This window comes from Scyliorhinus torazame, chromosome 12, assembly GCF_047496885.1.
Source record: "Scyliorhinus torazame isolate Kashiwa2021f chromosome 12, sScyTor2.1, whole genome shotgun sequence".
Classification (NCBI taxonomy): Eukaryota; Metazoa; Chordata; class Chondrichthyes; order Carcharhiniformes; family Scyliorhinidae; genus Scyliorhinus; species Scyliorhinus torazame.
This window is the reverse complement of record NC_092718.1, coordinates 148,389,580-148,417,261: the sequence shown is the minus strand read 5'-3', so window position 1 is coordinate 148,417,261 and position 27,682 is coordinate 148,389,580. Positions and strand designations below refer to the sequence as shown.

Genomic DNA, 27,682 nt, shown 5'->3' with positions numbered 1-27,682 from the left:
TGGGGATTGACTAGTTATTGAAAGAGGCATGGGAAGAGATCCATATTGTGTCCTATTGTCAGTTGTGGCATAGCGAGGTCAGGAATCTCAGAGAGGACTGGAAAGGAAACTGCCTAACTGCAGTGATTGAACGAGCGTGCTCACTTTGATTAAATAAGGGAATATTTATTACACATTTTAGTGCATTTCTCTTTCACTTTTGGCACAGTGAGGAAAAAGACTGCCATCTTAATTTCTACTTTGTGGTTCTGACAATAAATTAAATTGGATGGAGAACCTTCAGAGGACATTCTGAATCCCAGTAGATTTCAGTCCACTGCATATAGTTAGCCACATATACTATTTTGTTACCAATGAATCAGCAGCCCACCCTTGTGAGGCAACGAGAAAGTGTAGGAAAAGGAAATGGCATTGGTCAGTAAAATGCAGTTTTATGAGGTTGCGCACTGTTGGAAAGAAAATACTTGACTTGCTACGGTATAGCTAGAATATGCTATGCCATAAAACTGCACAGTGAAGGAATATCAACAAAGTTAAGCTCAACACATTGGAAATAGAAATGGATGCAGGAAAGTGCTAAAATTATCATAGATTATCATAGATTATCATAGAATTTACAGGGCAGAAGGAGGCCATTCGGCCCATCGAGTCTGCACCGACTCTTGGAAAGAGCACCCTACCCAAGCCCACACCTCCACCCTATCCCCATAACCCAGTAACCCCATCCAACACTAAGGGCAATTTTGGACACTAAGGGCAATTTATCATGGCCAATCCACCTAACCTGCACATCTTTGGACTGTGGGAGGAAACCGGAGCACCCGGAGGAAACCCACGCACACACGGGGAGGACGTGCAGACTCCGCACAGACAGTGACCCAAGCCGGAATCAAACCTGGGACCCTGGAGCTGTGAAGCAATTGTGCTATCCACTATGCTACCGTGCTGCCCTGAATTGAAATTGTCTATGATGAGACATTTATATGTGAGATTTCAACAGCCTGCATTTATATCAGATCGAATCTTACACCATAGAAAGCGGACATCGAGTCTATTGTGCCTGTGCTGACACTCTCGAAGGGCAGTCTAGTTAGTTCCACTTTCCTGTTCTTTCTGCATATCCCTGCAATCTTTTTCTACAAGCATTTATTTAATTTCCTTTTGTCATCTGCCAATTTCAAACTTGTGCCCTTTGCCCCTAAGTCCAAACCCATTAATGTACTTTGGAAACAACAGAGTTCTTAGTACTGGCATCACTGCTAATAACCCTTCAGTGCAAAGAACATCCATTCATCACTACTGTCCATTTTTCTATTCCTTCAAAAGTTTTGTATCCATGCTGCTACTGCCCCTTTTAACTCCTGAGAGTGTGTGAACAGATTTGCCAAAAGCGTTTAAAATAATGAAGTGTTTCGATTAAGTAAATAAGGCTTCCAATTTTGCTAACAAGCCTATTATGTGGTACTTTGTCTTTTGAAAGTCCGTATAGTGGCTTTAACATAGCAAAACATCCCAAATTGCTTCACCGAAGAATTATTGAAGAAAATCTGGCAATGAACCAGAGAAAGAAATATTTGGACAGAAAAGTTTGGTCAAAGAAGTTTTAAGGAGCATCTTAAAGGAGGAGAGAGGGGCATATACTTTTAGGGAGGGAGATTTCAGATCTTCGAGACCCAGGTAGCTGAAAGCACACTGGTAATGCTGAAGTGATTCAAATCAGGGTTGTGCAAGAGGCCATAATTAGCAAAGTGCAAAGATATTTCATATTAAATTAAATTGGTTTTTAGACTACGATGATGCAACTTCAAAGTAAAATTGTTTATTCCAGGACAATAGCATGAGGTTAACAACTGCCACCAAGAGATTGCACTACACTATGTTCTTTTGTAGCAGTATCATCACACTTTCACTTAAGCTTTTCTGCCGCAATAGTCTTTGTAATTCAATGCCATTGATGATACCTTAAGTATCCAATTGGCGTGTTTCTTTATGATTCTTTGCAATTATGAGCACTTGGGGTTTATATTGATGGGGGTCAGCATTCTGTTCTTTTTATTCCAAAGATTAATGACAATCATAACTCAACTAAGTGTGATCACTTTATATTGGGCAGATATTTTTCTTCCTTTTTAATTCGCCATCAAATTCTCTGAGCCAGCATATTAGTGAGTGGAGAGGGTTCTAGTGCTGAACTCTTGAGTTGACTGTCTAATACCAAGTATTCGCTCAGCATATTTCAAATGCTACTCTTTTGGCATCTCTGTAAACCTCCCAGATAGGATCAGCTATGTCAGGTGGTTCAGGTTGAAAATTAAAATTGGTTTTCATTTGGGATAGCTTGTTAGATTATTTGTAGTGCGTCTTCCATCGCCTGGTTCCTTGTTTCAGTGGTTTTCCCCGTGGTGGGCCTGTTGAATTGGTGAGTTATTGGTTTCGGCAATGTTGATATTGTCTGACTTTAGGGTGCTTGATCCAGTTGAGATTCCTTGGTGGATAACGACTTGATTAGACCATGATGTTAATGTACACTGACCTCATTGCTAGATACAGCTAAGAATAAAGTATGTGCCAGCTTCCTAACAATCTTTCAAGTAAAGCAAGAGGTCAATCATGAGCAACTTTGTATTGTCCTAGTGGTTCTTGATCCATTGTTGGACGATCTGCAGTACTGTAACAATGTGCTCAAACGTGCTTGTGCAAGTCAAAAGACCCGCACATTGTGACGCTGTCAGATTTTGATTTCTTGATCAGGTTTTTGACCTGCAGTGTTTTTCCTCTTCCGCTATTCCATGGGATTTGGTGAGGTGAGGGCAGAAAGTAGTGTGTCTGTATTCCCGGTATTGTGTAAAGGTTGTGACTTGCATACTGCTGTGTTGACTTCATCTGGCACTCCTTGCCTTGTGAATTCCGATCAAATTGTGTCTATCATCACCTTGCTGTTGTGTTATGTAGACTGACAACATCAGGAGAGATTGAGTAATAATTTGTTACTATTCTTGTTAAATCCCCTCCTGTGTTTTGACAATCTGTGTGCAGCTGAGTGGCGAGTCTTTATTGATTTGTTATTTAGATTTTTACAAACTGCATATTGATAGTTTGGGTGATGTTTTGATTTGGTTTTGACCTGGTCGAGTGCTACTCGTGCGTGCTGTTGATATTTTGTGATGCCTGAATGCCCTTCATATATCTTTGACAGAGCCGGCTTTCACTTAATTATAGCATCATTTCTCTTGAGCACAGTTTATGAACAGAGAACAGACTCATGGTGACTCCAGATTATCCATTATATTGACTTTGGTGGGCAGCGGTTTTCTTGTATTCACACTTGTATAGATCCTTTGTGGGGCCAGTTTCCCATGTCTGAAGCTGGTTTGAAGCGGAGGTTAGTTTTATTGATATCCACATCCTGGGTCCATTCTCTCCTTGTGATTGTATTTACTAACAAGTTTTCTCTTGACTCCATTTTGCTCTGAATTGTGTCGATTTCCACCTTATACACAGGTGACATTTGTAAAGTGTCTCATTTCCAATAACAAGTTTTGCCATTTGGATAATATGACCTAGGCTTATACTTATCTTGCACTTAAACTCTCCCTTTCCCTCACTTTGCATTCATAGCAGTCATCTCTTTAAGCTGCTACTTTGCTGCATTTCTGTCATTTGAATCATATGAAAACAACCTTTTCTAGTCTGATGACAATACAGATGACATGCTGCTATTTTTCTTCATCCTGAACAATGTTTTCCGTAATGAGGGAGCTGTTTAATGCTGCACACTCGCAAGTCTAACGGTGTCCTTAATGCCGGCACACAACTGCCTGAAGATTCTTTGGAACCTCTTACGTTTAATATATACTTCCCAAATATAATCCTTAAATGGAAAAGTGTTTCTCAAACGACTTGGTTACTTTTTCTATCTTTTCTTTACTTTTCAGAGGAGACACTTTACCTTTCAAGTACCTCATTAATTATTGTAAACAATATTCAAGTTTATCGCTTTTTCCTCCTTGCTATTTATTATGTTGTCTCACATTGTTTAAACTCCTTCCAGTTTCTGGTATTCCTCACTAATTATGTATCCCACATTAGGCAGCTAATGTCTATCCTCTTGCATGCTGTAGACTTTGGCCTATTTTGTGTCTGTTTTCTTGAAATGTGTGTCTGCATAACTCTAGAAACAGGAAATTACTCCTGGCACAATGTAGTGATATTCATATGGGATGTCTTTCTACCTTATCAAATAATTTAATTCTCTCTAAGGCTGTTAGTGATCCAGGTTCAAAGCAGTATATTTATTTGGGAAGTCTTCCTGGGGTAGCAACAATTTATGACCTCATAATCAATTTATTTTAGCCATCTTTACTGATGTGCTAATTTGCATTTTACATGCAGTGCTGAAGTCCAAAGTAAACTTGCAGAATGAAAGAATTAGCAATGAGTTGAATGAAAGAAAATAGTTAACACTGTAAAATGCCAGAGAATATAGGAAGATAGGGTTGGGCAATTGGGATATGTAAATTAACCATGCTCTTTTATTGTCCAATTTTTTAAACGCAGTGAGGGATTACCGCTTGACGCAGGTTTGTAAACCTGAATATACGGCAGCTCAACCTCAACTCGTCCAGTTCCTACAGCACTTTATGTTAATCTACAGCCATCTACTGCAGACGAACATAGACAGCAGCTTCCCAGATGCAGTGGAGGCTACCTGGCTCCAGTCACTAGCTCTGAAGGGTCTCTACAAAATGCTACAGGTAATCACTTGTATACATCAACATGATGGCTCCTTCAGAATTTTAGTTTGAACATTTTCCACAACCAATTGAAAAGGGAGGGAATGGGGAACAAATGGTGAGGGATGAGTTTAGTTCATGATGAGCATGAAATTAATGCACAACAGTGAACAATTCTTCGATTGTAATTTTTTTGTTGGGTGGGTGTTGGGGAAGAAGATTGTTCTAGTGAATTGTACAATGGAGCGTTTGGGCAGGAGCTGCAGATTCCAATGTCTGCTGGAGAGAAATTGAAGGGTGAGTCCAATCAGGCTGCACTCACAAGTGTCCCAAATAACATTGCAAAGAGTCTTTGTGGCCCGTCTTGAAAAATATTATGAGTATGAATATGTGGTGTATCTGAATCATGTAAACCTAGGTGACTTTGTCCCAAAGCCCTGGGAATGCCCTGTTTTGTCAGGACTTTGTTGTTGAGCTGACTTCCAATGACAATTTCCCCATCTGTTGTAACTAGCTAACTTTTCTGTGTCTTTGTTGCAGAAACACAGTGTTGAAGAGATCCATCAGATTATTCTACAGTCTGGTTTGATCAAACTGCTAGAGAGGAAATGCACCAAGGGGACAGGGTTCAGTAAACTGTGGCTGCTGTGTGACCTGGAGGTAAGAACGGCACATTCATCCAGCTTTGGATATCTAAATAACACGACTAATGTTTCTGTGATTATTTGATGGTCATCGTTGTGCAGTTAATCTAGTTGCCAGAATTTGAGATGCTACAAACAGATCTGCACATTGCCATTTCCTGGCTTCATACTCCAGACTGGCCGTAAACTTTTATGTGCAAAGTTCCTCCCATCCAGCGCCTGGAGATCATTGATGTGGTAAAATGACTCCTCAAGAAATTTAGCTGTGTTGAATTTTGTACTTAATACTGAAACCAGTCAGATCGCTGTGTCTAGAATAAACCAAGTTCATGTAAAATTGTCGACTTCAAACTTTAATCTCACTTTGTTCTTTGTTGTTATACCCCAAGACCCTGTCGATCATGATGTATTCATCTAAGAAGGAGATCAGTACCGCAGCTGAAGGGGCAGACACTGTTACAGAGGAGAAGGAACAGGTTTCAGATCATGAGTCTAAGAGCAGTGGCTCTGTGTTTGATCTCGATGAAACTAAACCCGATCCTTTGGAAGGCCTCGATGAAGCTACAAAAATCTTTTTCCAGGTATGGATGCAAACTTTTAAAATGTCTAATTGTTATGTTGAAGATAACAACTATAAATAAAATGTAAAAACTATTCTATCCTGGTCATTTATTCAGGCTTTTTATTAATTGGACATTTTTACTTACTGAGCAGTGAGAGTTTGTGAATCTTATTTAAGGACCATTTGTGAGGTCCGGTAACATTACTTTGAGATTATCTGTGCCACATCTATGTGTCTCACCATATTTGTCCCTAAAGGTGGTAGCTTCTTTCTGGGTATTATTTCTACTGGTATCCAAGGTGCCCATTATATATGCAACACGTCATATAACACTATGTTTTGTGTGACGAATGGAAGATTTTAGGAATTCTAAATATTGCGGCAATTTAAAGGTTAAAAGCCTGGGGTCATAGTGTGTTTGACTGCAGTGGTCATGTTTTTAAAAAAGGATTTTGTTTTGTAAAGGCCTGGGAGCTTCTAGGAGCCAGAAGGTGAAATTGACCAAAAGAATATGGTTTTCAGTCTGGACTAATGCCACTATGGTTTGACTGGGAAAAGTTCCTGGGGGGGGAGGGAGGGGGGGGGGGGGGGGGGGGGGGGTTAATGTACTTTCAGTCTGCGGCGGTCATTTGTTTTTCAGCTTGGGGCGATGATATCATTGCTGGGTGGAGTCAGGGTGTAGTAGTAGTTTAAGGGCCAATTGTAACCTGCTCTTTTCATGTGTGACGGTAAAGAGTTATAAGATTGTATTCATAACAAAGTTTTGTTTTAAAAAACAAAAACAAAAACAAATCCCTATTTTTTTTATGCAATCTCTGGAGTGCATCATTCTTTCCGCACAGTCTTATAAATAAACTTAAATATTGGGATTTCGGACCAGTATCCTAGCCACTGTTGGGGTCTGGTCTGGGATCGTAATCGTTGCAAGGCTGTTTGACCTAATCCAACATTGGAACTGAGTTTGCAGATATATCCAGCCCTGTGTGCACATGTGTGGATTTTCCTCCAGCACAGATCACCAGGCATCAATTAAGAGGAATGATTCTGAAATTAATTTGTCTCCTTGTCTTGAGGACATTGTAGTTGATTGTAGTATTCTGTTACCATTCTGACTGTAATCGCTAAACTTAGTACAGACTAGAGATTGATTCCACCCTGTATGGCTTGCTGTTTGCAAAGGAATCTCACTGAGCCTTTTGGGGGACTGCTGCTTCCTAAAGAATACAGAGTCATGTAAGCAAATGTAGAATTACATTTTTTTAATAAAGCATTTTCCATGCTTGAACCGGAAACATAACAATTTAAAAGCGTTCTTAGATCTGACCCAATGGGATAATAGCTGATGCTTTACTTCCTGACTCCGTGGTCCCATGTTTTGAGAGACAATCCTATTTGGTCTTCACATCTGCTCCTATGTTTTCTTTATGGGGGAGGTTGTGGTGTAGTGGCAATGTCACTGGACCCGAATTCAGATGCCTAGGCTAAGGTTCTAGTGAGGTGGGTTCAAATCCCACCACAGCAGCTGGTGAAATTTAAATTGAATCAATAATCTAGAATTGTAACGCTCTTCCCGGTAATGGTGACAGTGAAACCATTGTCAATTGTCATGAAAATCCAACTAGTTCACTGATGTCCTTTAGGGAAAAGAAATCTGTCATCCTCACCCAGTCCGGCCTACATGTGACTCCAGACCCACAGCAATGTAGTTGACTTTTAAAAATTTTTTATTTTTATTAAAGTTTTTGCAAAATATCAACAACAAAATGTAAAAGGAACCCAATAGAATTAAATACAATTCCCCCTTACACATAAATAATAAATTAACACCCACCGAAACACATAGCAAACATAGCAAATATATCCCCCCCCCCCCCCCCCCCCCCCCCCGGTTGCTGCTGACCATTGTCTACCGTTCTGCCAGGAAGACTAAGAACGGTTGCCACTGCCTGAAAAACCCTTGCACCGATCCCCTTAAGGCAAATTTCACCCTCTCCAATTTAATAAACCCCGCCATATCGCTGATCCAGGATTCCACGCTTGGGGGCCTCGCATCCCTCCACTGAAGAAGAAGAACCCTTCGCCGGGCTACCAGGGACACAAAGGCCAGAATACCGGCCTCTTTTGCCTCCTGCACACCCGGCTCCTCTGCCACCCCAAATATTGCGAGCCTCCAGCCCGGTTTGGCCCTGGATCCTACCACCCTCGACACCGTCCTCGCTACGCCCTTCCAAAATTCCTCCAGCGCTGGGCATGCCCAGAACATATGGGTGTGGTTTGCTGGGCTCCCTGAGCGCCTAACACACCTGTCCTCGCCCCCCAAAAACCGGCTCATCCTTGTCCCGGTCATGTGTGCCCTGTGCAGCACCTTAAACTGTATGAGGCTGAGCCTCGCGCACGAAGAGGAAGAGCTCACCCTCCCTAGGGCATCTGCCCATGTCCCCTCCTCGATCTCCTCCCCCAACTCCTCCTCCCACATACCTTTCAGCTCCTCCACCGAGGCCTCCTCCTCCTCCTGCATCACCTGGTATGTTGCCAAAATCATCCCCACTCCAACCCACAGCCCCGAGAGCACCCTGTCCTGTACCGTGCGTGGCGGCAGCAGCGGGAATTCCACCACTTGCCGCCTGGCAAACGGCCTTACCTGTAGATACCTAAAGGTGTTTCCCGGGGGGAGCCCGTACTTCTCCAGCTCACCCAGGCTCGCGAACTTCCCATCCACAAACAGGTCCCCCAACCTTCTTATCCCTGCCCTGTGCCACCCCGAAACCCTCCATCTATTCTCCCTGGGACAAACCGGTTGTTCCCCCGTATCCGGGTCCACACCGAGGCCCCCACTTCCCCCCCTGTGCTGCCTCCATTGCCCCCAAATTTGAGGGTAGCCGCCACCACCAGGCTCGTGGTATACCTCATTGGAGGGAGCGGCAGCGGCGCCGTTGCCAGCGCCTCCAGACTCGTACCCTCACAAGACGCCATCTCCAGCCTCTTCCATGCCGCCCCCTCCCCCTCAATCACCCACTTGTGGACCATTGCCGCATTGGCGGCCCAGTAGTACCCACAGAGTTTGGGCAGCGCTAGCCCCCCCCATCCCTACTCCGCTCCAGGAACACCCTTCTCACCCTTGGAGTCCCTCGTGCCCACACAAAACCAGTTATGCTCCTGTTGACCCGCCTAAAGAAGGCCTTTGGGATAAGAATGGGGAGGCACTGGAACAGGAACAAAAACCTTGGGAGCACCGTCATCTTGACTGACTGCACCCTACCCGCCAGGGACATTGGCAACGCGTCCCACCTCTTAAACTCCTCCTCCATTTGCTCCACCAGCCTCGTGAAATTAAGTCTATGCAGGGCCCCCCAGCTCCTGGCCACCTGGACCCCCAAATACCTGAAGCTCCTCTCCGCCCTTTTTAGTGGGAGCTCGCCAATCCCCCTCTCCTGGTCTCCTGTGTGAACCACAAGCAACTCGCTCTTCCCCATGTTGAACTTGTACCCTGAGAAATCCCCGAACTCCCTGGGGATCCTCATTACCTCCGGCATTCCCCCCACCGGGTCCGCCACATATAGCAGCAAGTCGTCCTCAACTCCCTCAATGTCATAGGCAGGGGTTCAATCGCCAGTGCGAAGAGCAGGGGGGACAGGGGACACACCTGCCTCGTCCCTCGATGCAACCGAAAGTACTCAGACCTCCTCTTGTTCGTGGCCACACTCGCCATCGGGACCTCATACAACAGCTTAACCCACCTGACGAACCCCTCCCTAAACTCGAACCTCTTCAGCACCTCCCACAAGTACCCCCACCCTACCCTATCAAAGGCCTTCTCAGTGTCCATCGCCACCACTATCTCCGCCTCCCCCTCCATTGCCAGCATCATAACGTTCAGGAGCTCCGCACATTCGCGTTCAACTGCCGCCCCTTCACGAACACCGTCTGGTCTTCGTGGATGACCTGCGGCACCAATCCTCAATTCTCGTGGCTAAGACCTTCGGCAGCACCTTGGCATCTACATTTAACAACAAAATCGGCCTGTAAGACCCACACTGTAGGGGATCCTTGTCCCGGTTCAGGATCAAGGAGATCAGTGCCCGGGACATCGTCGGGGGCAAGGCCCCCCACTCCCTTGCCTCATTGAAGGTCCTAACCAGTAACGGGCCCAACAGGTCCACATATTTTTGTAAAATTTTGTAAAAAGGTGCCTTCCCCGCCTGCATGCTCCCTATCCCTTTGGCCAGCTCCTCCAGCCCAATCGGGGTCTCTAATCCCGCCATCAGTCCCTCCTTCACCTTCGGGAACCTCAGTTGGTCAAGAAAGCGGCCTATCCCTCCCCCCTCCAGTGGGGGCTTGGACCGATACAGTTCCTCATAAAAGTCCCTGAAGACCCCATTAATGCCAACCCTACTCCGCACCACCTTCCCTCCCCTATCCTTAACTCCCCCGATCCACCTGCCCGGCCCCGCCTCCTCTAGCGCAGCTCCTTTTACAGGCCCAGTCCCCTCACCCCTGACTCGGGCCTCACCCTCCCCCACGGGGCCCCATTCCCCCTACCGGCCATCCACCCCCTACTCCGTTTACTTGCCCCCCTCCAAGAGCCCACCCGACAGACCCAACCAAAACAGTGCCCAACCCACCCTAACCACCCACACTGAACCAAAAATAAACAAGAATAAAGAACCTCCCCTCAAAATGTAACACAACAACAACAATCCCCGACCATCCCCACTCCCGGCCCCCCATCCCGATCCTCAGTTTGTGTCCAGCTTCTCGGCCTGAACAAAGGCCCACGCCTCCTCCGGGGACTCAAAATAGTGGTGCTGGTCCTTGTAGGTGACCCACAGACCCTCCGGCTGCAGCATGCCAAAAGTCACCCCCTTCCTGTGCAGCACCCTTCCTATGTACCCGGCCCTCTTCTTCGCCACCTCCACGCTCCAGTCCTGATATATTCGAACCTCCGCGTTCTCCCACGTGCTGCTCCTCTCCTTCTTGGCCCACCTGAGTACGCACTCCCGATCAGTGAACCGATGAAACCGCACCAGTACCGCCCACGGCGGCTCGTTAGCCTTGGGCCTCCTCGCCAGCACTCTATGGGCCCCTTCCAGCTCCAGGGGCCCCTGGAAGGACCCCGCTCCCATCAGCGAGTTTAACATGGTGACCACATGGGCCCCCATGTCCGACCCCTCCAGCCCCTCCGGGAGGCCCAGGACCCGCAGATTCTTCCGCCTCGACCGATACTCCATCTCCTCGAACTGTTCCTGCCATTTCTTGTGGAGAACCTCGTGCGCCTCCAGATCTCGGGCCGTCTGGGTCTCCAGCAGCTTATCAATAAAAGCCTTCATCGGCTCCAGCAGGTCCGCTTTGAGCTCCCTGAAGCAGCGCTGGATAACCTCCTGCTGCTCCTGCATCCACTGCATCCACGCTGCCTGGTCCCCGCTCGCCGCCATCTTGCTCTTTTTCCCTCGCATTTTCTTTGGCTTCACCACCACTTGTTTAGTCGCCCCGCTCCTGGTCCAAGTCATACACTGTCGGGGGAATGTTGCAGTCTTCTTCCCACTCCGGGAAATGTTGAAAAAATGCCGTTGGGGTCCCTGAAAAGAGCCCAAAAGCCCGTTCCAAGCGGGAGCTGCCGAACGTGTGACTTAGCTCTGCATAGCCGTAAACGGAAGCTCTGCATAGCCGCAACCGGAAGCTCAATGTAGTTGACTCTTAACTGTCCACGGAAATGATGTGACAAGCCACTCGGCAACTAGGGATGGGCAGAAAATCGCTTGAAAGAAATGAATTAAGAAAGAAATGTTCTCAGATGGACCTACAGGTTAATGGGATTATTCCTTGACAAACTGCACATCTTAGGGCAGCACAGTGGTTAGCACTGTTGCTTCACTGCTCCAGGGTCCCCGGTTTGATTCCCGGCTTGGGTCACCGTCTGTGGAGTCTGCACGTTCTCCCTGTGTCTGCGTGGGTTTCCTCCGGGTGCTCCGGTTTCCTCCCACAGCACAAAGATGTGCACGTTAGGTGGATTGGCCATGCTAAATTGCCATTGCTGTCCAAAAAAGGTTAAGTGGGGTTATTGGGTTACGGGGATAGGGTGGCGGCGTGGGCTTAGGTAGGGTGCTCTTTCCAAGGGCTGGTGTAGACTCGATGAGTTGAATGGCCTCCTGCACTGTAAATTCTATGATTCTCACATAGTTGAATGCTACGTTAATAATGATATCGAAGGCAAAATTATTGACTTTTGACATGTTCACTTTTTCTTTCTCACTTGGTGAAAAATATCGTGGCAAAGACCCAATTCAGAAAGATTTAGTCAAGCACGAAGGTTCACGGACTGTATTCTGTATAAAGCCAAATTCATTTTTTTTTAAATTAAAAAAATTTAGCGTGCCCAATTCATTTTTTCCAATGAAGGAGCAATTTAGCGTGGCCGGTCCACCTACCACGCACATCTTTGGGTTTTGGGGGCAAAAGTCATGCAAACATGGGGAGAATGTGCAAACTCCACACGGACAATGACCCAGAGTCGGGATCGAACCTGGGACCTCGGCGCCGTGTGGCAGCAGTGCTAACCATTGCACCACTGTGCTGCCCAGAAAGCCGTATTCATAATGGTTATTTCTGACTACACTTTTGCTGTTCCACATATTGAAGGGAGGCAGCAATTGGGATATTTCTTTCTGTTATAAGGGAGATATGTTTTTCTGCAGATAACTCATGATGCTCTAAATGCACCTTTGCACATCTTACGAGCCATGTATGAACTTCAAATGAGAAAAACTGACTCCTTCTTCCTCGAAGTTCAAAAAAGGTGAGTATAAAATATTACAATTGTGTGGAGCCCTGTCAGCATCCTGCTGTGAAGAGTTCTGTAGTTTGAGACAGTACAGCTTTAATTGTAGAAATTTCCGAGTAAATCTATTCAGATTTGACCATCAAATTGCATGAAATCTCTGTTCGTAATGTTTGCTTTGGGTTGTATCAGGTTTCCCAAAAGCTTTCAAACAGCACATTGTGTAGAAGGGGAAATATTTGTATACGTGACTTGCCCATTGATGCTCTCACACAGTCCATTGAAGCACCCTCAGCTCTTTGGATTATATAAAGTAATGTTAAAAGCATTACCTGTACTGGGAAAGCTTGGCTGAGTGATAGAACTGTTTCTTCTCAGTCAGAAAATTATAATTCAAGCCCCGCTTCAGTTCGAGAGCACACCATTTAGGCTGACCATAAGATGTAGGAGCAGAAGTAGACCATTCGCACCATCGAGTCTGCTCTGCCATTCAATGAGAATGGCACAACCTCACAGTTCTAAAAGAGTGGCTGATTAAAAGATGGTCCTATCCGCTGAACATCATTGCAGTACTTAAGGAGTGCTTAATTGTTGCGTGAGGTCGTAGCCACTGGGCAGATGTGTGTAAAATATCCCATGGGAATATTTGAAGAAAAGCAGCAGAGCTCTTCAAGTGTACCAGCCAACATTTCTCCAGCTCCTTATCTCATTGGTGTTTTCAGTGATTACACTTCTAATGTAACTAATTTGCTTTGAGACATGCTGACGGCAATATATAAATTCAAATTAGTTCTCTCTAACAGTTTTTGGGCAGCAGCATTGAATTGGTAAATTTGTCCACGAACAGACTGAACCCAGATAATAGGCACAGAATTTACAATGCAGCAGGAGTCCATTTGGCCCATCCAGTCCGCACCAGAAAGACTAACCCACCTAGCCCACACCTCCACCCTATCCCCACAACCCAGTAACCCCACCTAACCTTTTTGAACACGTGGGCAATTTAGCATGGCCAATCCACCTAACCTGCACATCTTTGGACTGTGGGAAGAAACGGAGCACCCGGAGGAAACCCATGCAGACACGGGGAGAACGTGCAGACTCCGCACAGACAGTGACCCAAGCCGGGAATCGAACCCGGGACCATGGAGCTGCAAAACAACTGTGCTAACCATTGTGCTACCGTGCTGCCCATAATATTGGCCTATTCAATTCACAGCAATATTAAATGTGCTATTTGTATAAGGAAGAAGCAGGGGAAACGCCTTTAGAATTCACAGTAGCTGATGAGCAGAAATCAAAGAGCTACAGAATGGAGGAATGCCTCACATGTTTATGCATCCCATCGCATATTGGGTGCTACATCCCAGTAATATTGCAGGTTTCCCCAAAGAGATGTGCTCTAACTTTTCAAAGTGCATTGTCAATAAACCTTATTTACTAACAGTGACCTGAAGCATGCATCTTTTTGGGCTGTTTTCTCACAGGTTTGATGGCCACGTGATTGCTACCGACGAGGCAATCCAGTCCATGTCTTTGAAGTGGCAACCGAGCAAAGCATCGCGCACAGAAGACCACAGCACAAAAGCTGTCGACACTGACATGATGATTGTACCATGTGTGGTGTGTGCTTTTTCTCAGTTACTGACCTCTGTATTTAGCCTTCAAAGATCTAACTCGGTTTTTCCTGTGCCCCAAAATACTCAGCCCACCTTGGGGTTAAAACCTGGCTGCCAGGTTTCCGATCGGATCGTGTTAATAGTAGAATTTCAGGGGAAGGCATTAGGCTGTCTTACCATTGAGAAATTGCAGGTATGTGAAGGAGTGGTGGTCCCTTGTAGAAATTGCAAAATGAAAGAGGAACAATTCTAAGATCTGCATGAGGTGTTGGCTTCTGGCTATATGGTAACTGCAGTATGAAAATCATAGTGCGAAAATTTTCCTTGCAATTGATGGAAATTCTAGTCATGGTGATTTATTCAAGTTTTATAAGTAATTTGATGCACTGGCAGCTCACCTACACCTTCTCAAGAGCAGTTAGGCATGAGCAATAAATGCTAGCCGAGCCAGTGATTTTCACATTCCAAGGACAAATAAATAAAAAATCTTAAATGGCATTGGACCTGGAGATAGTTTGGCCATCGTGGTGCCAAAATCCAAAAAGTAATATGACTAAATCTTTCAAGTGCGTTCTGACTCAAAGTCCTGGCCAGCGTAGGAGGTGCTAGTCGATGAACTGCAATAAAGGCACCCCTGGCACTGCACCACCGATGCAGTCTACACTTCAAAATACTTTGTACCCGAATCAAGTACCGCTTAATTCCTCAGCATTTCTTTTTCAGGTGGCCGGATGTAGTGTGCAAGATTTTGGGGGGGGGGGGGTGGGGGGGGGGTTGGTTTTCCTGTGGGAGATTCCTTACTACTGGATTGTCAAAGAAAAAACTGGCCTGGGAATGATTTTAACCTCGGTCCAAAAGTAAATTAGTGCCTGAATAGCCATTCCACAGGATTTAACCAGCTTTCTACCATGTTCAAGACTTGCTGCTTTCAAATAATACCTGTGGGCATTCCTAATCGAGAATGTAGTATTTAATAATGCTATGTTGCATACACAGTAACCTGGTAAAAAAGAGAAACTTTGAATGCTGGAAATTTGAAATGAAACAGACAATGCTGGAATTAGAACCTGTCCTGGTGGATCCTACCATTGAATTCATTAACCTGTTTTGCTTCTAAGGAATATATCCTTCTGGCACTGCTGGATGGACCCATTTAGAGGTTAGCGTTTTAATGGTCACAGAAAGCAGCAATGCTTGCTTGGGTCTTATTAAGAGCTGTTGCACAGCACATCCGCCATCATGTGCACGATATCTCAAGGTCTGGATGGGACGTTTGTCGCCATCCGTGTTCCATGTGCAGCTGAGCTAATTGTATGGAACTTTAATACTTGTTGAATCCTGAGCTGAGCTCCAAAACTGATTTCTCACTCAACATCAAGATCCCACTTACACCCACCTCTGTCACCACAGTTTCCTTCACACGTCTTCCATTCATAGCTACTGAAACTCCATATACATACGTGCATTATCTGTTCGGCACCCACCTTCTTAGTCCTGAATTCCACTTTTGGCAAACCGTGACTTGTCCAAAACTCTGGTGCTCGTATCCTGCCCTGCATTATGTCCTGCGATCCCATCACCCTCGTCCTCACTCAACTCCAGCACCCATCAATATTGTCCATTCCAAGCTAGATCTTTGAGAATTGCGAAAAGTCCCTTGCAAGGAACAGTATGATAGCACCTCCTCAGATCAAAGACCATAGGACAGTAACATCAAGGCAGCATTCGACCGGGTATGGAATCAAAGAGCCCTGGTAAAGTTGAAGGAAATGGAATCATTCCTTGAACTTAAAGGAAAATTTGAGTGATACAAGTAAATTGGTCGGGCAGATTCAGCCCATCCTCCCTGACCTATCCCTTTCAAAAGGAAGTTGCATATATAACATAGAACATAGGAAAATACAGCACAGAACAGGCCCTTCGGCCCACGACGTTGTGCCGAACCTTTGTCCTAGATTAATCATAGATTATCATAGAATTTACAGTGCAGGAGGAGGCCACCCGGCCCATCGAGTCTGCACCGGCTCTTGGAAAGAGCACCCTACCCAAGGTCAACATCTCCACCCCATCCCCACAACCCAGCAACCCCACCCAACACTAAGGGCAATTCTGGACACTAAGGGCAATCCACCACGGCCAATCCACCCAACCTGCATATCCCTGGACCGCAGGAGGAAACCGGAGCACCCGGAGGAAACACACACACACACGGGGAGGACGTGCAGACTCCGCACAGACAGCAACCCAAGCCGGAATCGAACCTGGGACCCTGGAGCCGCGAAGCAACCGCGCCACCCACAATGCTACCGTGCTGCCCTGAAGAACAACTTAATCGACACTATATCATTTTACCGTAATCCATGTCCCTATCCAATAGCTGCTTGAAGGTCCCTAATGTTTCCGACTCAACTACTTTTACAGGCAGTGCATTCCATGCCCCCACTGCTCTCTGGGTAAAGAACCTACATCTGACAAACCCCTATATCTCCCACCACTCACCTTAAATTTATGTCCCCTTGTAATGGTTTGTTCCACCCGGGGAAAAAGTATCTGACTGTCTACTCTATCTATTCCCCTAATCATCTTATAAACCTCTATCAAGTCGCCCCTCATCCTTCTCCGTTCTAATGAGAAAAGGCCTAGCACCCTCAACCTTTCCTTGAAAGACTTACTCTCCATTCCAGGCAACATCCTGGTAAATCTCCTTTGCACCCTTTCCAAAGCTTCCAGAACCTTCCTAAAATGAGGCGACCAGAACTGTACACAGTACTCCAAATGTGGCCTTACCAAGGTTTTGTACAGCTGCATCATCACCTCACGGCTCTTAAATTCAATCCCTCTGTTAATGAACGCTAGCACACCATAGGCCTTCTTCACAGCTCTATCCACTTGAGTGGCAACTTTCAAAGATGTATGAACGTAGACCCCAAGATCTCTCTGCTCCTCCACATTGCCAAGAACTCTACCGTTAACCCTGTATTCCGCATTCATATTTGTCCTTCTAAAATGGACAACCTCACACTTTTCAGGGTTAAACTCCATCTGCCACTTCTCAGCCCAGCTCTGCATCCTATCTATGTCTCTTTGCAGCCGACAACAGCCCTCCTCACTATCCACAACTCCACCAATCTTCGTATCGTCTGCAAATTTACTGACCCACCCTTCAACTCCTCATCCAAGTCATTAATGAAAATCACAAACAGCAGAGGACCCAGAACTGATCCCTGCGGTACGCCACTGGTAACTGGGCTCCAGGCTGAATATTTGCCATCCACCACCACTCTCTGACTTTGATCGGTTAGCCAGTTCGTTATCCAACTGGCCAAATTTCCCACTATCCCATCCCTCCTTACTTTCTGCATAAGCCTACCATGGGGAACCTTATCAAATGCCTTACTAAAATCCATGTGCACTACATCCACTGCTTTACCTTCATCCACATGCTTGGTCACTTCCTCAAAGAATTCAATAAGACTTGTAAGGCAAGACCTACCCCATACAAATCCGTGCTGACTATCCCTAATCAAGCAGTGTCTTTCCAGATGCTCAGAAATCCTATCCTTCAGTACCCTTTCCATTATTTTGCCTACCACCGAAGTAAGACTAACTGGCCTGTAATTCCCAGGGTTATCCCTGGTCCCCTTTTTGAACAGAGGCACGACATTCGCCACTCTCCAATCCCCTGGTACCACCCCTGTTGACAGTGAGGACGAAAAGATCATTGCCAACGGCTCTGCAATTTCATCTCTTGCTTCCCATAGAATCCTTCGATATATCCCGTCAGGCCCGGGGGACTTGTCTATCCTCAAGTTTTTCAAAATGCCCAACACATCTTCCTTCCAAACAAGTATCTCCTCGAGCTTACCAGTCTGTTTCACACTTTCCTCTCCAACAATATGGCCCCTCTCATTTGTAAATACAGAAGAAAAGTACTCGTTCGAGACATCTCCTATCTATTCAGCCTCAATACACAATCTCCCGCTACTGTCCTTGATCGGACCTACCCTCGCTCTAGTCATTTTCATATTTCTCACATGTGTAAAAGGCCTTGGGGTTTTCCTTGATCCTACCCGCCAAAGATTGTTCATGCCCTCTCTTAGCTCTCCTAATCCCTTTCTTCAGTTACCTCCTGGCTATCTTGTATCCCTCCAGTGCCCTGTCTGAACCTTGTGTCCTCAGCCTTACATAAGTCTCCTTCTTCCTCTTAACAAGACATTCAACCTCTCTTGTCAACCATGGTTTCCTCACTCGACCATCTCTTCCCTGCCTGACTGGGACATACATATCAAGGACACGTAGTACCTGTTCCTTGAACAAGTTCCACATTTCACTTGTGTCCTTCCCTGGCAGCCTATGTTCCCAACTTATGCACTTCAATTCTTGTCTGACAACATCGTATTTACCCTTCACCCAATTGTAAACCTTGCCCTGTTGCACGCACCTATCCCTCTCCATTACTAAAGTGAAAGTCACAGAATTGTGGTCACTATCTCCAAAATGCTCCCCCACTAACAAATCTATCACTTGCCCTGGTTCATTACCAAGTACCAAATCCAATATGGCCTCCCCTCTGGTCGGACAATCTACATACTATGTTAGAAAAGCTTCCTGGACACACTGCACAAACACCACCCCATCCAAACTATTTGATCTAAAGAGTTTCCACTCAATGTTTGGAAAGTTGAAGTCACCCATGACTACTACCCTGTGACTTCATAGAATTTACAGAGCAGAAGGAGGCCATTCGGCCCATCGAGTCTGCACCGGCTCTTGGAAAGAGCACCCTACCAAGGTCAACACTGCCACCCTATCCCCATAACCCAGTAACCCCACCCAACACTAAGGGCAATTTTGGACACTAAGGGCAATTTATCATGGCCAATCCACCTAACCCGCACATCTTTGGATTGTGGGAGGAAACCGGAGCACCCGGAGGAAACCCACGCAGACACGGGGAGGATGTGCAGACTCCGCACAGACAGTGACCCAAGCCAGAATCGAACCTGGGACCCTGGAGCTGTGAAGCAATTGTGCTATCCACAAGGTTACGTGCTGCACCTTTCCAAAATCTGTTTCCCACACTGTTCCTCCACATCTCTGCTACTATTAGGGGGCCTATAGAAAACTCCTAACAAGGTGACTGCTCCTTTCCTATTTCTGACTTCAACCCTACCTTAGTAGGCAGATACTCCTCGAACTGCCTTTCTGCAGCTGTTATACTGTCTCTAATTAACAATGCCACCCCCCCAACCTCTTTTACCACCCTCCCTAATCTTATTGAAACATCTATAACCAGGGACCTCCAACAACCATTTCTGCCCCTCTTCTATCCAAGTTTCCGTGATGGTCACCACATCGTAGTCCCAAGTACCGATCCATGCCTTAAGTTCACCCACCTTATTCCTGATGCTTCTTCACACTTCAACCCATCTCCGTGCCTGCAAGTACTCTCCTTTGTCAGTGTTACCTTCCCCACTGCCTCACTACATGCTTTGCCGTCCTGAATATCAGCTACCTTAGTTGCTGGACTACAAATCCGGTTCCCATTCCCCTGCCAAATTAGTTTAAACCCTCCCGAAGAGTACTAGAAAACCTCCCTCCCATGATATTGGTGCCCCTCTGGTTCAGATATAGTTGGAAAGGAGGCATTTGCAGAGTTATGGGGAAAGAGTGTGGCTTGCCACATATTTTATTAAATATAAAATACCTTGCAATCTAGTTGTTTGAAACTCATAGTGAACAGTAAAGTCTCAACCCAATAATCCCAAAGCTGTCTTCTGGGAATCCCTGAAATAAGTGTCCACATCTAACATGTAATGTGTAATGTTCATTTCTCCGACATATGCTATTTCCGTTGGAACTTGTGGAAAGCATTTCATTGACGAGCACAGTCCTCGCCCTTGGTGTTCCCACAGAGTGTACATAATATGTTTTGACAAATATTTTATGCAAATTGCACCTGTATGTACATAACTTGCTGTATATGAGTGTCTATTACATGGGAGGTTTAATGTTTTCTCAAAATATCTCTAAAGGAAGGCTGTCCTGTTTGAGACTTGTCTTCCCATACATCCCTGCCAAATTGGGCTGTCCCACTCCAGGAGTGTCTGCAGGATGCTATCCAGATGAAGGAAGACCCTACAAGTTAGATAAAGTAGTTCCTATTTTCCTATCCAATGATGATGGATGGGCTGTGTATTTCCAGCATCTTCTGTTTTCATTTCGATTAACCCATTAATATCTTCTTGTACTAGTTCTGTGGTAAAATTGCGACACAACCCTTGTAACTTGCACTCACCAACATCACCCCTTTCCACAGCACAAGATCATGGGAAAACTCTGCACACTGGTAAGTGGCCAGTCATTTCCACATTGAAGAAATCAAACCTAGCTCACCTTGCGCATGCACTAAAGTCTAATTTTGTATTTAACTGACTGATACAGCATCAGCTTACATGCAGCTTTAAAAAAAAAAAATCCCAACATTTCTCTTTTCAATTTTCCGTGTTCTGTTTATATGCAACTATGCAAAAAGAAAATGTGATTGAAATGGACAAAACTTTGCCAGCAGACCTCTGCATCAGAAGGATGGGCACTTACCATGTTCCAACCATGTTGGTCAATTTGGGATAGCATTAAATTCATACTTTACATCAGAAATTTGCTAATAGCAGACTTGCATATAAATGGATTGGGTCGTAACTGAATTCAAGTTTTCTGTGCAAAAATCTTAACTGTTCTCCTGGAATAAGGTCTGAATACTGCAATGTTCCTGCTGGCATGAAATTGACGCTTTGGGTATAGCAATGAGGGCATCTCCGAATGTTCTATCACGCTGACCTGAAAAGTGGGATGGGAAGTAAGAAGCTAACTGCTCAAGAGTTTTCTCCTTCATTAATCATCAAGGTGCTATGACCCCACCTCATCCACGCTTTAGTGAATGAGAAGCGGTTACCAGTGGTGCTCCACAAGGCTGTGTTGGGTCGCTGCTGTTTGAGGCATAATGTGATTTGGACTTAAATGTGGGAGGCCATGATCGGGAAATTTGCAGGTGACACAAAAATCATCCATGCAGTTGACAGTGAAGAGGATAGCTGTGGACTGCAGCATGATATCAATAGTTTAGTTGAGTGGGTGGAAAAGTAGCAAATTAAATTTAGTTTGAAGAAGTGTGAGGTAATGCATTTTGGGAGGGCAAACAGCACGCGAATACTCAGTAAACGGGAGGATATTGAGAGGTAGGGGAAGGGAGTGACCTTGGAGGTGGTTAAAAAAAAAAAGCATATGGAATGCTTTCCTTTATTGGGCGAGGTAGTGAATACAAAAGCAGGGATGTAATCCTGGAAATGTATAAACTGCTGGTTAGACCACAGCTGGAGTTTTATGTACAGTTCTGATCACTGCATTACAGGAAGGACATAAATAGTCTGGAGAGAGTACAGAGGAGATTTACAAGAATGTTGCCAGGGCTGGGAAATTGCAGCTTTGACGAAAGTTTAGGTAGGGTAGAGTTATTTTCCTTAGAGCAGCGAAGGTGAGGGGTAACTTGATTGAGGTGTACAAAATCATGAGTGGCTTGGATAGAGTGGACAGGAAAGACTTGTTTCCCCTAATGGAGAGGCCAATTACCGGGGGCAAAGATTTAAGGTGATTGGTAGAAGGATCAGAGGAGATATTAGGAAAAACTTTTTCACACAGGTGGAAGGTGCCTGGAATTCGCTGCCTGGTTTGGTGGTTTAGACAGAAGCCCTCAACTCCTGGATCTACATCTGATGCTGCAATCTACAATGAACCGAATGCTGGAAGGTGGGGTTAGAATGGGAGGCTAGTTTTTTTTCAGCCAATGCGGACACATTGGGCTGAATGGCCTCTTTCCATGGCGTAAAATGTACAAGTCTTCAGGCACTGCAGTCATCTGTATTCCTGGTTTATATGTTCCTCATCTGTGCCTGTTCATACAGTGCTATGTTAGATTTCCTACTATTGGTAATTCCCGCGTAGTTATGCATGGTAGCATTGTGGATAGCACAATTGCTTCACAGCTCCAGGGTCCTAGGTTTGATTCCGGTTTGGGTCACTGTCTGTGCGGAGTCTGCACATCCTCCCCGTGTGTGCGTGGGTTTCCTCCGAGTGCTCCAGTTTCCTCCCATAGTCCAAAAATGTGCAGGTTGGGTAGATTGTCCATGATAAATTGCCCTTAGTGTCCAAAATTGCCCTTAGTGTTGGGTGGGGTTACTGGGTTGTGGGGATAGGGTGGAGGTGTTGACCTTGGATAGGGTGCTCTTTCCAAGAGCCGGTGCAGACTTCGATGGGCCGAATTACCTCCTTCTGCACTGTAAATTCTATGATCTATGATCTCTGAACTGCGATCCTGAACTGGCCCACAAACATCAATGAGAATGTACCTTTAATTTTTCATTTCTTCTCGTCTTTACCTTCCCTGTTGCAACATATATTGGGATGCAAGTCTGAGGTTATTTGTCTTAAGTGGTTACACTCAATGGGCTGAATTTTGTTAATGTGCTGGGTATTTTGATATGGAGCTGAAAAGCCCAAACCCACTAAACAGTTTGTAGCATCCTTGGCTGCATTTTACATCTGACCGGCAACAAATTAGTTGCTGTCGGGGCTGCCATCCCTTTAAAGGACGGCCACTCACTGCCCGAATGGATGGTAGAGGGCACCCCACTCCTGTCCTCACAACATTTAAGAGGCATTTAGATGAGCACTGGAAATGTCACAGCGTATGGACCAAGTGCTGGAAAATGGGATTAAAATGGATAGGTGTTTGTGGGCCAGCGCAGACACGATGGACTGGAGGTTTTTTTTGTGTGCAGTAAATCTCTATGACCTGTCCCCAAGAGCCACTGGGAGCACGGGCCAGAGCTGGGGCTGCATCTAGAAGCAAATGACACCTTGGCAGCAGGCTGCAATCCCAAACAGGGAAGAGCCATCTGGGGACAACAATACCAGTCGGGTAGTAGGCAAGTGGGTGAAGGAGTTGGGTGAGGACAGAGGAGGTGGAGCCCCTTGTTGCCAGGGGACGCCTTAGTGGGCCACAGAGTGCCATTCCTGTCCTCAAGTACACAGAGGTCACCAGGATTCACTGGATTGTCTCCCCATGCTGATGGTAAAATGCTAGTGGTGGCAGGAAGTGACCATTAATTAGCCATGCTTGTGGTTCGATTGACCTCTGGGTTAGAGGAATGTCCTCCACCTTCTGCACTGCTGGTAAAATAACATGACACCGGGAAGATGACCAGCATGACGCCCTCCAGACCTCCCTCACCATTTTATGCACGAACCCCCCCCCATACACAAACACACACCACCTAGCCTATCCCTAGAGGGTTGGTAATATCCATCCCATTGTGTCAGGCTAGACAGCTGGTGACAAGCCTATTCTTCACCAATGTAAACATACTCAAATGCATTTTCATTGGTGTTGGAGTTTTATATACTAATTAATTCTGGCACCTCATGTTAGCATCAGACATCCCAAGTTAAGTACAGTGCAACCAGCATAAAGCCCCTCAGCCTGAGGTTCCAACCTTCAGTGCCTCTACTTTAATGGAATTACTTTTCTGTCTCCCACACCAGCCAACCTAAGGCCTATCTGAGTGACTTTTCCCATTCCAAATAAATTGGGACCATTTTAGCTGTATGGGAACTAGGAACGAGATTGATACTGCCTAGCTTCATTTCACAAATAACCCTTGCAATTTGGAGATTTGAGATCAGGCCAGATTTGAATTCTAGTCCAAGTTGAAAATCCGCCACACCACCCAGCTAGCTCCCTTTACTAAATTTTGTATTAGAGTTAAGCACACCAGAAAAACCAGCAGTCGTATACTTTTCCAGCAATCGTAAATCTGCCATATTTATCATGATTTGTTAATTATATGGGTTGGCTACAGATTATAGTAACACAGAGTTTGTTACTGGACTAGTAATCCAGAAGCCTGGACTAATGAGTCTAGACTAATCCAGAGCCATGAGCTCAAATTCCAAAATTACAGATAAGTATTTTAAAAATTCAATTAATTAAATAAATTTGGAATAAAATGCCAGCATTGGTGACTAGAAAACAATTGAATTGTCATAACAACCCACCTAGTTCACTTAGCCTATATTTGAGTCCAGATTCTCAGCAATGTGGGTAACTCAACTTCCCTCTGTCATGACTGAGCAAGTCTCACAGTTGTATTCAATAAGGCACTTACCAATGTCTTCGAGAGGGCAATGAGGATGCAAAATAAATGTTGAATTTGGCAATGAATAACTTCATGCCCCATGAATAACTTAAAGTAAAGTACAACCATATTGACATCATATAGTAAAGTGCCAACTTGAAGGGAATAATAGCTGATTGAGGCACAGGCTCATTGTTCAGCCTCATGACTGAGTTCCGTATCTCTTCCCTGTTGCTGTGGCAGGATAGAGACCAGAGAGAAGTCTTGTGGTGCAGTGAACCTGGCAGAAAATCCCAGCAGAGTTACCCATGCACCCCACGCTATCAGATTGGCTGAATTAAAGCATTAGAAATGAGTAAGTTATGGTAAAATGTCCAGAAACTTAAACTAGTAATTCAGTTCAGAAGGATCCCGTTGTATTTATTTTAAAACATCAACATTTTGAGACTTGTGTTTAATTCATTTATAAATTTAGTTCCGTCTGTGCTAATGAGGCTTACTCCCGTTGGGATACAATTTCACAGGTTTGCTCACCTGGAGTACCTCAAGAAGCTAATCAGTAAGCCGATCCCATGAGCACAGGCTATCCATTCCCTCTTTGGGAACAGTACAAATCTGTTCTTCATTTGACTAGAAGGCTGCAGCAAGAGTGATTGGATAGTCGTTGGAGTGGAAATGCTGACTGGCGTTCCTGGGCAAAGTGTATTGACTGAAGTCCATGATTCCTGTTGCCCCATGACCGGTCTGTTTAGGCCTGTCTTTATCATAAGACCATAAGACATAGGAGCGGAAGTAAGGCTATTTGGCCCATCGAGTCCACTCCACCATTCAATTATGGCTGATTTCAACTCCATTTACCCGCTCTCTCTCCATAGCCCTTAATTCCTCGAGAAATCAAGAATTTATCAACTTCTGTCTTAAAGACACTCAACATCCCGGCCTCCACCACCCTCTCTGGCAATGAATTCCACAGACCCACCACTCTCTGGCTGAAGAAATTTCTCCTCATCTCTGTTCTAAAGTGACTCCCTTTTATTCTAAGGCTGTGCCCCCGGGTCCTAGTCTCCCCTGCTAATGGAAACAACTTCCCTACATCCACCCTATCTAAGCCATTCATTATCTTGTAAGTTTCTATTAGATTTCCCCTCAACCTCCTAAACTCCAATGAATATAATCCCAGGATCCTCAGACGTTCATCGTATGTTAGGCCTACCATTCCTGGGATCATCCGTGTGAATCTCCGCTGGACCCGCTCCAGTGCCAGTATGTCCTTCCTGAGGTGTGGGGCCCAAAATTGCTCACAGTATTCTAAATGGGGCCTAACTAATGCTTTATAAAGCTTCAGAAGTACATCCCTGCTTTTATATTCCAAGCCTCTTGAGATGAATGACAACATTGCATTTGCTTTCTTAATTACGGACTCAACCTGCAAGTTTACCTTTAGAGAATCCTGGACTAGGACTCCCAAGTCCCTTTGCACTTCAGCATTATGAATTTTGTCACCGTTTAGAAAATAGTCCATGCCTCTATTCTTTTTTCCAAAGTGCAAGACCTCGCACTTGCCCACATTGACTTTCATCAGCCATTTCTTGGACCACTCTCCTAAACTGTCTAAATCTTTGCAGACTCCCCACCTCCTCCATACTACCTGCCCCTCCACCTATCTTTGTACCATCGGCAAACTTAGCCAGAATGCCCCCAGAACCGTCATCTAGATCGTTAATATATAAAGAGAACAGCTGTGGCCCCAACACTGAACCCTGCGGGACACCACTCGTAACCGGTTGCCATTCTGAAAAAGAATCATAAAGCCACCATAGGAGCTGGAGTGGCCAATTAGCTTCTTGAACCTGTTCCACCATTCAGTGAGTCTGGCTGACCTGTGACCTAAATTCATAACCCACCTTGATCCCATATCTACCCCTCAACAACTTTGATTAACAAAAATCTATCAATCATAGTTTTAAGATTAATAATAACAAGGCCAACAGCGCGGGTTCAATTCCCGTACCAGCTGAGAATTCTGAATTCTCCCTCTGTGTACCCGAACAGGCGCCGGAATGTGGAGACTAGGGGATTTTTACAGTCACTTCATTGCAGCCTCCTTGTGACAATAAAGATTATTTAAATTTAAATAATTGACCGAGCATCAATTGCCATTTGAGGAAGAAGAGTTCCAAACGTCTTCCACATTTTGTGCTGATTTTTAATGTGGAACAACTATGTTCCACTATTCCTCAACTCCTATCAGTGGAAGATGGCTTCTTTTTATCTACCTGATCTGTGCCCTTTAATATCTTGAAAATTTCAATCAAATATTCCCTTAACCGTCTTAATTCCAGAGAACATAACCCTAGTTTTTGTAATATCCCCTTGTAATCTAACCCTTGGAGTCCAGGTATCATCTAATGAATCTACACTGCACTCCCTTCAAGGTCAGTGCATTCTCCCTGAAGTGTGGTGCCCTGAATCAAACATAGTACTCAAGGCGTGATCTGGCCAGAGCTTAGTATAACTGTAGCATAACTGCTACCTGCTTGTATTCTATTCCTGTAGCTATGTAGACCATATTCTGTTATCCTTTTTGATTAATTTGTTCAACTCTCTATAACATTTTGATGACCTGTGTACCTGGGTCTCCCCCTCAAGTCTCTTTGAGTTTTTGACTGTTTTATTCGTCCATTTTAGATCCAAAGTGGATGACCTCACACTTGTATTGAACTCCATTTGCCACAGTTTTTCCCATTCACTTAATCTATTGCTATCTCTTTGTAATTTTATGCTTCTATCCAGACTGCTTACAATCAAGGCAGCAACACTTGTACTTAGCAGGTAGTGATTGGAAACTCTTGATTTATCTACACCCTTGTAGTATTGTCCAACTGCATTACTTTTTCACTGACTATAGTAGTTTTAATTTTTGTGCTGAAAAATCATAATCCCTTAATGGTCCATTTGTAGGTCATTTTTCTTGTAGAATTTACAATGTCAGTAAAATTTGTTTTTGTAGTATCGGGAAGAACACCATTCAACCCATCAGTACACATGATTGCTCTTTGAAAGAGCTGCCATCTCTTTCCTTGTAGTTCTGGTATAAATGTTTCCCTTCAAATATTGACCCAATATCCTTTTGAAAGTTATATTGAATCTGCATCT

The 27,682-nt window shown here is 45.0% G+C and overlaps 1 protein-coding gene across 4 annotated transcripts in view; it reads left to right on the top strand.

The window, feature by feature from the left end:
- zzef1 (zinc finger, ZZ-type with EF hand domain 1) overlaps positions 1-27,682 on the top strand; it is a 348,514-nt gene that overhangs the window by 232,791 nt on the left and 88,041 nt on the right. For 3 of the 4 annotated variants that reach the window (XM_072469157.1, XM_072469156.1, XM_072469155.1), the window contains exons 41-46: positions 4,558-4,754; positions 5,274-5,393; positions 5,767-5,958; positions 12,632-12,732; positions 14,202-14,337; positions 20,653-20,682. In XM_072469157.1, coding sequence (XP_072325258.1) covers positions 4,558-4,754; positions 5,274-5,393; positions 5,767-5,958; positions 12,632-12,732; positions 14,202-14,337; positions 20,653-20,682 — 776 coding nt within the window. The remainder of the gene's footprint in view (positions 1-4,557; positions 4,755-5,273; positions 5,394-5,766; positions 5,959-12,631; positions 12,733-14,201; positions 14,338-20,652; positions 20,683-27,682) is intronic. The other variant, XM_072469159.1, reaches the window with a different exon arrangement.